The 13,104-nt window shown below is 41.6% G+C and overlaps 1 protein-coding gene across 1 annotated transcript in view; it reads left to right on the forward strand.

The window, feature by feature from the left end:
• The window catches only part of esamb (endothelial cell adhesion molecule b), a 32,351-nt gene continuing 19,247 nt past the window's right edge, over positions 1-13,104 (forward strand). Inside the window, exon 1 of the mRNA XM_037468490.2 lies at positions 1-368. Coding sequence (XP_037324387.1) covers positions 314-368 — 55 coding nt within the window. The 5' untranslated portion in view covers positions 1-313. The remainder of the gene's footprint in view (positions 369-13,104) is intronic.

The following is a 13,104-nucleotide window of genomic DNA, read 5'->3' on the forward strand; positions in this document are numbered from 1 at the left end:
AGAGAGAGAGACTGCAGAAGTGAGGCAGGTTGAACTAAACATAGAAAAAGCAGAGCTAAAGAAAACCTGAACGCTCCCGGAGGTTTTGAGAAGTGAAGGCGAGCAGGAGCTGCCATGTCAGGGGCTGTTTGGAGGCGGGATGGGAACAGGGGAGGAAGCTTCAACTGCACACCGTGCCGCGCCGGTTTAACTGCGGACAGTTAATTGCCACCGGAAGACAATTAAGCCCGCGCGGTCCGGGGGAGAAGGCGCGTGTTCCGTGACAACTTTGCAGGAGCTCACGTGCGCGGCCGCAGCCGGTGGATGTGGCGCCATGGAGATGAAGAGAAGACTTCGAGTCACGCTGCTGTTAATGTGGATTTTTCAAGGTAAGCTAATCAAATCCACGGGCTCACGGGTCACCGGAGTGGACAGGCAGTTTGCTGGTTTCACGAGACGTGGGATTCAAACCATATTTGAACTGGAAATTCAGGGAGAGCTTTTACTGTCGTCCAACTTTCACATTTTTTTCTGTTATAAGGAACACACGGGTGCGTTTTTCAGCGTTAATGTTTAAATCCTCAGTTCAAATGAATTGCTCATTGCTTCACATTAGCGGCGAATAGGAGCAGGTGTCCGCTCAGATGTCACACCTGTGCCGATCCGAAAAGCCCCCACCTTTCTCCCCCCCCCCCCTCATCATCCGTTCTTTAAAAATCTTCCATTCATATGCAGGAACAAGTACCCTGACAATTCATGAAATATGTAAGTTTTTATTGCCGTGGCTCTGCTTGTGGATTTAGCAGAGATCTTCCTTTTTAAGCACACAGCGGAGTACTCCTCATCTTAAGAGGGAATCGTGTTGTTGCATGGTTGAATGCTCTGCCGTATATTTCAAGGAAGTGTCTTAAGCTTCCTGGCAATTGCCCCTTGTGAGGTTGGAAATAAGACAAAAAGCACACGGTCTACCAGAAACAGTTGGATGGGGTTTAATTCTAGACGAGACATCCCAGCAGTCCCATGTGGGTCCTGCATGCATATGGTTGGCATTGAATTAATTGATAATCCGATGATGCATTAATGGCTCGTTAGTAATGCCACAAATTTACCCCAAATAAAAAATAAATTGGACTATAAGCATTTCATTTTGAGCCAAAACTAAGAGTCAGATGGATGATTTTACTAAAAAGAATAATCAAACACAAACAATATTGTCGAGATGTGTTCAGTACACTAATTTCTCTCTTTTTCTTATCAGCTCATTCTGCATCATTCAATTCCAAGATCTGCATTGACTTCTGTTATCCGTGCTGCTCTATCATTTCCCACCTGATACTGGCTTTCCTCTGGTGTGAAAATGAGAGATTGAGCCTGCAATTTTATATATGTTCGATTTAAACAGTTTCGCTAAGGAGCCGCATTGGAAACGACATAGAGGAGAGCCATATATTTATGTTCTGCAAATACGTAGAAACTGTGTATGAAGTCTGTTGAGCCACTGTGGCGTGAAGCTACCTCAGTTCCCTTTTGATTTGGTTCAACTGCTAAACGCAATGAAACAATTGTTGATGAATTGGATTGAATTCTAACTTCAGCTGCAATGGATTGTTTAACGCGTACGATTTATTTTTCTCATTTCTGATAACTGCTAAGCCTGCTAGTAAAAAAACAACAAAAACAAACAAAATCCTGCCGGTCAAAGACATCATAATTAGCAAATGTAGAAACCACAGCACAAAACGGTAACGCACGACTGACTTTGCATGAGCAATGTAGACCCAGCTGGAATTGATGAAACGGGAGCAGCTCACTGGCTTTCCGTGGCAAGACCCATAGCTAATTGGCTACTGAACACTGAAACAAATCTGTGAAATACTTGGCTGCCTGCAGGATTCTTTTACTTCTCAGATGGATGCTTAACATTTCATAACTGACAATACCACACAAACAGATCACCGCAGCCAATCAGATAGCTCAAATTGGCCTGGGGGGGGGGGAAGGGGGAAGGTTATTTGGCTCCCAGCAGTCTGAACGTGGAATTAGTTCATGGCAACCCCCCCCCACCCCCCCTGCCTTTTTAAAAATGCCTTTCTCGCTGGCTGGGTTTTTGAAATGTTGTCAAGTCCTCTGCTGAGTGTGTTCGGTGACGGCTGGTTTGTAATGAGACGGTAGCCACTAGGCTTTGATGTAAGCTGATGTTTGCCAGCCAGCAAAATCCCTTTTTTCTTTCTTCTTTTTTTTTACAGAATAACTCACACAGCTTAGGCTAATTCTGATTACAGCATGATTAACTAAACAATAAATAGTTCAGCAATCATACAGTATCGGAAACAAATGGCGTTCCCCGGCAGGGGGCTTTATGATAATTGACTATTTGTGCAAAGCTTCCCTTAGGCTGGCCTCGCCAGCTCTCCGAGTCTGGCAGTAAAGAGTCTCGGACATCTTATCTTATATCTATCTAAAGGAGGGAAAATCACCTCACTCTCACTTCGAGATGCATATTCTCTTGGGAAGTCGCCTGTAAATGCTTTTTACTTGCTTTAGTAAATCCGAAAAGTAAACTTTTGACAAAATAATTAAAGAGTCAAATGGTATTTTTCCTTTCTAAAAAGACAAATCTAGAACTTCAAGGTTAAGGAGCACATTGGCTGAACTCATAATTTTCTGAATAGTTTATGAACAAAACATAAAATGCATTCGACACAACATTGGTCCAGGCTCGCTGTGGACCTCCGCCGGGGCCACTGAATGACACCAGTGTTCATTTTCACACATGATGGCAAAACTTTTTCCTTTCCACACAAATACTCTGGTCGTCTCACTTTGTCGTCAGCAGAACCGTCTGCTGCTGAGAAAACATCCCGGCGCTGGGCATCTGAGCCACTTTATCTGTCTTCTCTGACTCACTAGTAAATTGCCACCAGTTTCCGGAGCGGTTACATTTGTTAGACTTACTTAGTGTGTGGGAGCCTAATTGATCTCTGTGTGTGTGTGTCACAAACGCACTGAAAGACCCCTGCAGAGGGCATGGAGGCATAAAGAGCCAGAGCAGCCTATGAAGGATTCTCTCATGTAAAACCAGGTCAAATTAATTGGCTCATCCTCGCCACAGTCTCAAAAAATATTTGTTGCTACTCAAAACAGCTGCTGCGTGTTCAACCTTAGACCCAGTGACAGTTACAGTAGTGGTTGGTGACAGGTGTTGATTAGAGCTTTGCGTGGCGGCGCATCGAGCCAACCTGACTTCGAGGCAGGTGATTAAAACAATTTGACTGTGCAGAGTTAACGCTGATAGATGTGTGACCATGTAAACGCTGATGTTTACAGTCAAATTATATAAACTCCTGAGAGTGAGAGAGAAAGAGTGAAAAGATTCATGTTCACATTATGTTTGTATCAGCAGGTTGTGCTTTCTTTGCTTTTAGGGAGGTTAAGTGATTTTGCGCATTTCGGCTGATGCACAATAAATGAACCGTCCATGCTTCTCCCACATCAGACGCACCAACTCATCAGCGTTTTTCTCGCTGAATGGCTCGCTTTGATGTTTGGCGCTGTACTGCATTAGTCAATTGCTCTTCGCGCGGCACGCTAGAACAGTCCAATAATACTCTGCATCATTTCTTTTTCACCAGTGAACCTTTTTCAAAGCACTAATTCCAATTCTGACATGGAAAATGTGAAAACCTAGAAGAAGATGCATCATTTGCAAAAAAGTTCTTTATTTAGTCCGGCAATTACCCAGACTCAAGCATGAATACGAATGAATATGAATACGTCTGAGTTAAATCATTTGGGAAACAATTGATTTAATTAGTAAGTATACATTTGCAAACACGGGTCAACAGGGTATGCATACCTCAAATTGATCTTCATTCAAAGCACACCCATAAGACACTGGTAGAACGGCCGGGAACAGCCTGTTCTAGTCATGAGTCAATCACAGGGCTGACGCGAACACAGACAACCATTCACACCCACGGGCAATTAAGAGTCACAAAGTGACCTGACCTATGCTTGTTTGTGGGAGGAAAGGAAACCCACGCAGGCGCCAGGAGAACATGCAAAACTCGGTAGAAGCATCTGTAAGGAGTCGGGGAAACGGATGAGTAAAAGAGCCAATCAGCTCTCAAAGGTTTTTGATTTTCAAAACAAAAGCAGAAATGTGAAGGACACAGAGAATGAAATGTGTAAAAACAATTTGTCCTATTCTGAATGACGCTAATGTGAGATTGATATATTGATATTGATATATATATTGGCATATTTAGCTACTTTTAGGGGAATATATACTCACAGAAACACACGAGATGGATCTTTTTAACGAGAATAATTATCAAAGTCAGAGCTGCAACCAAAACGTTCATCAACTGCAAGCTTTACGAATAGCTTTGTGGCGGACAAAGATTTGTTAAAGAGCGGTCGCTGCATATCTTTTTTTTTTTTTTTTTATCCGTCTTAAACCCCACCTGCAGGCTGCAGGCTAATTAAATGTAAATATACAAGCCGATTGTGCTGCAGCCTGACTGGTGTGCTTCTCCTGTTGTCGCCTCTCCACCCACATCTCCATCTTCATGTGGCTAATGATGTGGCCCGGCGACCAGTCTGGTTTGTCCACTGGGACAACAACAACACTTTTCATAATTATTTTTAAAATCTTCCCACTCAGCCAGTTAGGTCACCATTTTGCTCTTTAGGCTAACATTGTTAAAATCAGGTGTTAAAAAACCTTCCATAAATGAAGTGTGTTAGCGTTGATGTAGCCCGCTGAGCCCATGAACGATGCATCGGAGGACTGCGTCACTTACACCCCGAGCGTGGGCGAGTATCTTGACGATGTAGACGAGGTGAACGCTGGGAAGGTGGCAAAAACTAATGAGGAACGTTCCCTCTTTAAATGAGACCATTGCTCTCTGGGTAGAAACCTGTGTGTGAACTTCAGTGACCAGGAATACAATCAATCAACGAAAGGCTGCCAACTGTCGTCTCCAGCAACATGTGATCTGCTTGCTCTATCTTGAGGTCGGAGACTCACTGTGGCAGAGGCTCTTTTCTTTTATAAGCAATATGAATGAAAAAAAAAAACTTTCATCAGCAAAATGTTTGCTTTGATTTAAAGTTTTTTTTTCTTCTTTTTCCCAGGGGTAAAATGCGTGAAAACTATAAAGAGAAGAAATCTCTTTTTATTCTTTTGACTTGGTGGTGCAGGTAGGAACTGGGCTGCCTGGTGGCGGCAGATTAGTTTTGCTCTTAGACGCTTGAGGATTCGGATGGCTGTTATAGTAAAGCAAAAGGGGATGGGTTTTTTCTGTGGTGTCATAAGGCTGGATGAGTTTTCTGCCGTGCTGTATTTGTGATGGGTTAGTTTTAAAACGGCAGGTGATAGCCATACGGAAATGGTGTTTTATTCTGTTTCTATTTTTTCACACGTCAAAGGATGGAATTGGAGGGCAGAGATGTGCGATAAGGATTCATCGAGGAGCGAGTGGCATCGTTGGTACTTTCTCTTGTTGCTCGACCAGATGGAGGGGAGGTTCTTTGCGGCCAGATTAATGCCGTCATCTGGTTTGAGGTGTAACCTGGCCTTACAGGCTTCAGGCGTGGTCAAACGAGGCTGAACAAGGTCCCTCGGGTCAATCCTGCGGTGGCGAGGCAACTCACTCACAGAGGCTGTGGTTTTTCCTCCTAGAGGGATTAAAACTGTGTCTCCGTAATGTTACTCCCTCTCATACAATGCTGCACTGCACAGGAAACCGTGCCCTTTGATTTACTTTTACCAAACAGGTTTTACTTTGAAATCTCGTGCCCCTGGAAAGAGAAGATTCCATCCAGCCATTAATCCATTCTTCCTTTTTACCAAACTCACAGGCATCACAGAAGCAAGTTACATCTACAGTATATAAACTCAAAACAACAACATTAAGTTAGTTCACTGCTTTTGGTTTACTCTGCAATGCATCACCAATTATTGAAGATTATTTTGTTTAGACACTAGTATCCCAAAAGGAAGAATCGTAAGGGAAATATCCTTTCATCTAACAAATGGATTGCTGTAAAATTTGCTTAAGATATTCAGGGTCCTTCAATAGATTTGAATGAATGTGTGACTAATTAGCACACTAACCCTAACGTGGTAGTGTTGTCAACAGGAGCGCTGTTTTGTTTTCGGTTTAAGTCATTTCTGCAGTTTCCATAGTAACTTATTTAAGAATAATAAAATGACTTCCTGCTAGCAACCACAATAATGAACATTACAACTGGAACAGTACACAAAAAGGTTCAGCAGTGGAACAACTAAAATAATAGTCATAATGTTTGATGCATTTTAACATTCAACGGTGGCTCATGCAGCAGATAAGGCACTGACATACATGGCATGTTCATATGAAAAGAAATATCACCAATTTTTAGGGCTGCATCAATCCAACCTTTTAAAATTCAGTATTGTCTTCAATTAGTCACATATATGCATCAATAAACCTTTTATAGCAGCAGTTGCTTTGGCTCTGTCTAAATGTGGATTAACCATTTGGATGATGCCGTTACAAATGAAGTGTATCGGTAGAGCTCGACTTATCAGGCCAAGTCAGCTGATAACAACTGGTCCACTGCCTACACCTTCAACTCAGTTAGCAATCGTGTTTCATACATTTTGATTAACATTTCAAGATTTCTTTGGTTTGCCCATTGCTCATTCTGAGCACTTTTTGTTTCTTCAGAAAAAGTTGGGGGAGAAACATTTTGTTATTACATTTTCGGCATCATTTCTTCATAAAGTTGATACGAACCTACTGAAACGGTAATAAGCCGTTAAAGATTCATGTGAAATGAATGTGATAGATTTAAGGTCATAATTAATTTGTTGTGCTAGTCCCCAATGTCTGTAAAGCCCACATCAATCCCCCTGTGTTTTCTCTAGATCTCCTCGCTTTGTTTTTTCAGCCCTCAAGTGTTTATTGCAGCTGTTACTTTGTGGCTCACATTTTCACTCTATTTGGCCCCTCTGGTGGTGAGATAATTGCCATTAGAATGAATACCTCAGGGACTGTTGACTCTCTAAATGGAAAGAATCTACTGAGCAGAATACAAGGCAGAACTGTATTTCATAATCTTAATGATCTGTTGAACCCCGGGATAATTAGGTGTTTGAGATGAAAAAATCAACGCTGGGCAGAGTGAGGCCTTACCATCACTCCACGTGTCATTGGTGTGACCGGGGAGGGTTCGATGAAAGGAAGTTCTCCTCCGCTTCATTCCAAATGTTGACTGTAGTCTTGTCCGGGTGAGAATCATTTTATTTATTTTTCTGTACCCTCAAGTTTAGGATAGATCTACTTTTTCTTGTGTTCCCAGTTAGTGATAAACAGAACCATAAAAACATTTTCACACACTACAGCTGATCAAAACACACAGAGGCGGCTGCGCAAGAGTTCAAACGAGAAGCCTTTAATAATAAAAAAAAGGATTTTGCATTCTGCATCAGTTTTCTAAATGAAACTCTAGTTTACAGATTATATTAAACTTAATTCAATTATTCATCCTGTGATGTGAAACATCAGTGTTATTCATGTCGTCACTAACACATCCTTCGCCTGGAAGGTGAAGCAGTCGTCCTACTTTCTACAGCAACAATTGTTTGATAGAGATAATTTAGTTTTAGGATTTTCTCTTATACAACTTAGTCATCACAGTGATTCATATTAACATGAAGTACCGGTATAAAGTGTGGAGTTCCATAATGTCTTTAAAAATGTTGTGAGTAATTTTAACTGAAATTACAGCGAAACATAGATTTTATTTCCTAATGCACATTTGTTTAATTTTACATTTAGACTTTTCCAATACCAAAGGAAAAAATGTTCCTTTCTGCCTGATTAAGACATGGTGTTATAATCATTTGCGTACGGGAGACATTGATCTTACAGAACGCGTCATATTTTCAAAAAAAATGGCTCCATCCGAACTCCATTACGTCCTTTGGCGCGAAGTATGCATGGACGTCTGATAAATCATATCTGTGTATTTACTGACCATTTGCCTACACACTAAATGGGTGAATAAACTGTGTGAATGGTCAGTTCCACAAACCACCCTGAAATAGTCCATGTGTGTTTTGAAAATAGCTTTTTAAAATGTCATATTTAGCAATCCTGAAATAAAATGAACTCATAAGGTTAAGTGCTCTGCGTTTCCTTCTCCTGTATTTATGTCAGCGATGCGGCAGCAAGCAGTCATGCATTAAGTTACACACGTTCGGGGCCATGCGGCGAGCCTTCCCTTATAGTTTTATGCAGAAGAGGAGTTTGCTCATTTCTATTTTCAGCCAAGAGATTGGTTGGTCTTCTAAATTGAACACATCGCTGCCTCTAAGAAACCTGCTCCCACCTGATAAGCCCGGTCACTGTGGCACCTTTCCACAGGCAGAGCTCAGACTTCAGATGTGCTCGGGAACTTTCTCTGGTATCAAAACTGCTGAGAAAAATACAGAATTCTCTCATCTCGCAAAATGACCCGCACTGAAAACTGCGGGCACACAGCCTGTCTGTCCTTTACTCTTCGGGTCAAAATATTTGAAGAAAAAAACCACCCACTGTCAGAGTCAGAGTTCCATTTGATAAATACAACCATGACAAACCATGTGACAGTTGCCAGACAATGATATGTGGTTGAGAAGGTCTTCAACACTGAATTCTGTTTGTAGCAGAGCGACGGATGTGTCCAAAGGGAAAAGGACCAGGTGGTGTACTGATTACGTTGGCCCCGTTGAGATACCGAACATGTAATGGATCTTTGCTCAGTCCCCTCAGCAGAAAACTAGAAGCCAAAACTAGTGTCCATGTACTCCACTCTTCTGGCCTTATTAAGGAGGAAGAGTGGCCTCGAGGAGGCCGCTGTTGAAAGAAAACCATAAGAAATCCTGTTTGCAACAAACCATGTGGTAGACAGCAAACATGTGGAAGCAGGTGCTCTGGAATGATGAGACAAAAATTTGTGGGCGAATACTAATATGAATGCCATTTGTTAAGTGTTCAAAAAGCAGGGCAGTAACAAGCTGGTAAAAAAAGGGAACCTTACAGATGTTTTATTCATTACTATCATAGATAAATATTCCAGTTTCGTATTTCTGGTCTTGTGTTTGTGGTATCGTAAGTAGGGCTGCAACAACGAATTGATGAAATCGATTAAAATCGATTATTAAAAGCGTTGGCAATGAATTTCATCATCGATTCGTTGTGTCGCGCGACTATTATGTTTGAGTATTAAAAGAAAGTTGCGCGCGCCGCGCAGAGCTGAGAAAAAAAAAGTTGAGCGCTCGCGCAGCAGAACAGAAGAAAAAAAGCTCTGCCCAGCAGAGCGTTGCTAAGAAAAATAAATAAAAAAGAGCAGAGCTGAGGTAGATGAAAGACCACCGGAGAGACCCGTAATACTGTTCTGAAACATGCGGAGGCAGAGAAACCAATGCGCCCTAAATCCTCCCAGGTATTTCACACTGAAATGGGGGGTGCGGGTCCTAGCGGGCAACAGGGGGGGGGTTGCTGCGGTTTTCTTTGCAGCGCCAGTAGTTTTACGTTCTAATCGCCGCGCTCGACTTCAAATTGTAACCTTTATTATTGTTCGGTCTGAAACAGCGCGCCCAGTGACGGGTGGTGCAGCAATATTGTTGTCCGGGTGGAAATCAGGAGAAAGGTCGGTCCGGGATATTTTCGGGAGGGGCTTTGAAATTCGGGAGGGTTGACATGTCTGATTGTAAGATATGCAAAAGCGACATGGCTTGGCACGGGAGCACCACGGGGATGATTCATGATTTTGTGCCTAATATATTTAATTTATACATCATGCGATGTGTGTATGTTTTTTGTGTTAGTCCATTTTATTTGCTTACTTAGGGATGTTCAAGGAGCAATCTGTTTAAAACAAAACATATTTAGAAAGTGCACAGTCAGTTCTATTTTTCAATAAAGGGTTGGAAATTAATGTTTTTACATTTTTTATTTTTTTATCCGATTCATCGATTAATCGAACAAATAATCGACAGATGAATCGATCATTAAAATAATCGTTAGTTGCAGCTCTAATCGTAAGTATGGGGTGTTGTAATATTTTGGCAGGTATAGTATTGAAGTCATAATTTTGGTACCGTGACAACCCTAGTTGCAGCCCTAAATTCCAGTTTGTTACAGTACAAAATGGGGAAAAGTCCACTGTATAAAAGGTTGAGCTATTTTAGTCGTGATTTTCCCTTTTGGTGGCTTGTTAATCATTTGAATCGTTCAAGTAAAACTCTAGATTATCATCATATTTCACACAGTCACATTATAAAGCTGTCCAATGGTACAGTGTGAAATGCATAATAGATATAACCCTAAATATGGTTGTTTTGTAAATACAGACAACAGGATTGTTGTCGTTCTTTCAGTTGATTAAAAAAACAGCCTCCAGGCGGCAGCTAAAAGTGAAACATTTTGCACACCCTCTGTTTCAAAATGCGCCTTAGAGCCTCATTACTAATCTGTAACAAAACAGACTTAAACGTCTGCCTCTAAGAGCCTGAGAGAATAAAGTTGCTGCAAATAACTTTATTACAGAAAAGTATCAAAGCAAAACGTGGCTCTTAATGCCTCTTAGTGCTCCATTTTCATATTGTAGCAAGTCAGCCTGTGATTAATCAATGATTTAGACTAAAACATCTCATTTAAGATGGTATTTCATTATTCATGTATCCTCCTTCACGCTGAACTCGACTAATTACCTAAAAGAAGGACGAAGTCCGGACACAGACCTTAAGTAAAAACCTGGCAATGACATTATAGATTTTATAATCAGTGCACTCCTGTATCTTCACTCATTTGAAATGAGAAAATGAGTTTAACTGCCCCAGGGGTAAATGATAAAGGTACATGATTAGAGAACGTACAGCTCTTCCAGCAATACTAGAATTACTTTTTTTTGGTTCTAAAATCATAGATTGGAGAGTCAAGCAAAATGCAAAAAAAATATCTACAGTTGTTATTCAATTTATTTTACAAGAAGCTCATGACTCACATTTTGAAATCCGTTGACTGCTATTTAAGTGTTGGCTGTCATTGTGTCCGTCAGCCCACTTTTTTTATGTCTCTGGATAACTATTCCTCCTGAAAGAGAGCAATATGCTGCAGGGGATGAAAACAATAATCACAGCAAATTGCAACATCTGTTTCACGAGTATAGTAGAGAAGCCGTTTTAAAAGCCAAAATATAATATATCATTTAAAAATGTTTGGTTGATGTGGAGGAAGGTCTTCAGCTTTATGTACTCCAAATATATTTAATGCAGAAGCTTTCTATCACCTACAGATGTTGTATTTATACCTCATTTGAGGAAGCTGGCGGGTTGACGACTGTGTACCAACACTTGATCCTAATTGGTTGAGCTGTAGGCAGGACGAATGGGTTGTGCCCTCGGGAGCGTTCTTCAATTCCTAGAAAGACTTCTTTCTCTTAAATGCCTCTCGAATAAAGGTTAGATGGGCCGTTCTCGCTGCATTAGTTTCATGGCATGAGGCTGAGGGTCTCGGTTATTGGGTCCCACATCAAATGCAACATCAAAATGATGTAGCTGATTAAATATCTTTTGAGTCCTTTTGTATACAGTACGTGCTGCGTTTTGAAGACGCACAATCCAAAAAGTCTCTACCGGTTATGCTCTTTATGCCTTTGGGTTAACACAAACTCGACTGAAATTAAAAGAAAGATCATGCATTTGATTTTGCAATTGCTACTTTTTTTGATAACTGACCAAATGTAACAGAGGTGTTATCAAGCTGACTTCATGGACTGCTCGTCGACACTGTTTAACTCCACATTTCAAAATCTCCAGAACAGTATTGCTTCCACGTAAATGTCTTACTTTGAGGATTACGCAGGTGATGTGCCGTAGTGATGTATTGCATTGTCAAATGGTCCCCAACCCTCATGATCAGACACAAAGTCAACATGCCCGTTACTCCCAGGTCTGTGTTTCTACTACAGCATAATGCGATTAGTCTCCTGCACAGTGGTCACATTATGATGTGCGACTTTTGTCCTGTCTCCCTCCCTGCTTAAGCCAGCTCGGGCTGGTAATAAGATTAGAGCGTGGAGAGGCGGCTTATCGACCCAACCTAAGAAACGGTGATCGTTTATCCGTGAGGTCGCTGCAGATGGACCTGACCGGGGAAAGTAGTCTCACAGCAGGGAGAGGTTAAAGGGCAACACGCGCCATTCCGGGACCTGTAAAATCCCCGTCCAGAGTACTCCGATCTAACGTACATTTCAAAGCGAAAGTCACACAAAACGAGGGGCTTTCTTTTATCAGCACACGGGCCCACTGTTTACCTCTCCATCAACAATCGCCTCCTCCTCAGCAAACACCACTTTTGACTCCATCACTCACACTGACCGCATCCATCCACCCCAATCAATGCTCTGTGGCAGATTTAAAGGCTTAACCCGTTATTGGCAACTGTCCAGACAGATCTTAACAAAACGAGATTTAGAGGCAGTGGAATACGTACTGTGGAGCTTCCGCCGTACGCAGCAGCACAAAAACACCGTTACCATGGTTTAGGCGGTGTGACTCAGTTATTCAAATAAAGGAGTTTACATGTGAAGTGGTTTGATAAGCAGGTGACACACTGGGAAAAGGTCAGAGATGTCGATTTTAAAGATATTTTGCCACCCACCTTTTGAAACTTGGGTGGAAGCAACCTTCATTAATACAAAGATAAAGACCAACACAGAACTGGAGGAGAAAATGTACTCATGGATCTCTTCTTTGATCTGAATAATCACTTAGTAGAGAAGATGATCCGCAGAATAATTAAACATGAAAATAACTGTTTCGATACCAGTGCTGAACATGATGGATTGAATAGTTGTAAGTCTGTGCACTGATCTGGAATCACATTATCATTTCATTTATTAACAGCTTTTTTATAGCCACACAGGAACAGCTACACGTGTCACTTTCTTGATCCATGTATGCTGCACATGGGCCATGGTCAGATGTCTCCTTCGTTAGCTGCTTCCATCCTCAGCTCCAAGATAAAACTGTTGCTGTTTCCAAAATCCGCGAGGGAAGTATCTATTCAGCACTTGTATCGTAACGGC

This window comes from Pungitius pungitius, chromosome 3 (genome assembly GCF_949316345.1).
Source record: "Pungitius pungitius chromosome 3, fPunPun2.1, whole genome shotgun sequence".
NCBI lineage: Eukaryota > Metazoa > Chordata > Actinopteri > Perciformes > Gasterosteidae > Pungitius > Pungitius pungitius.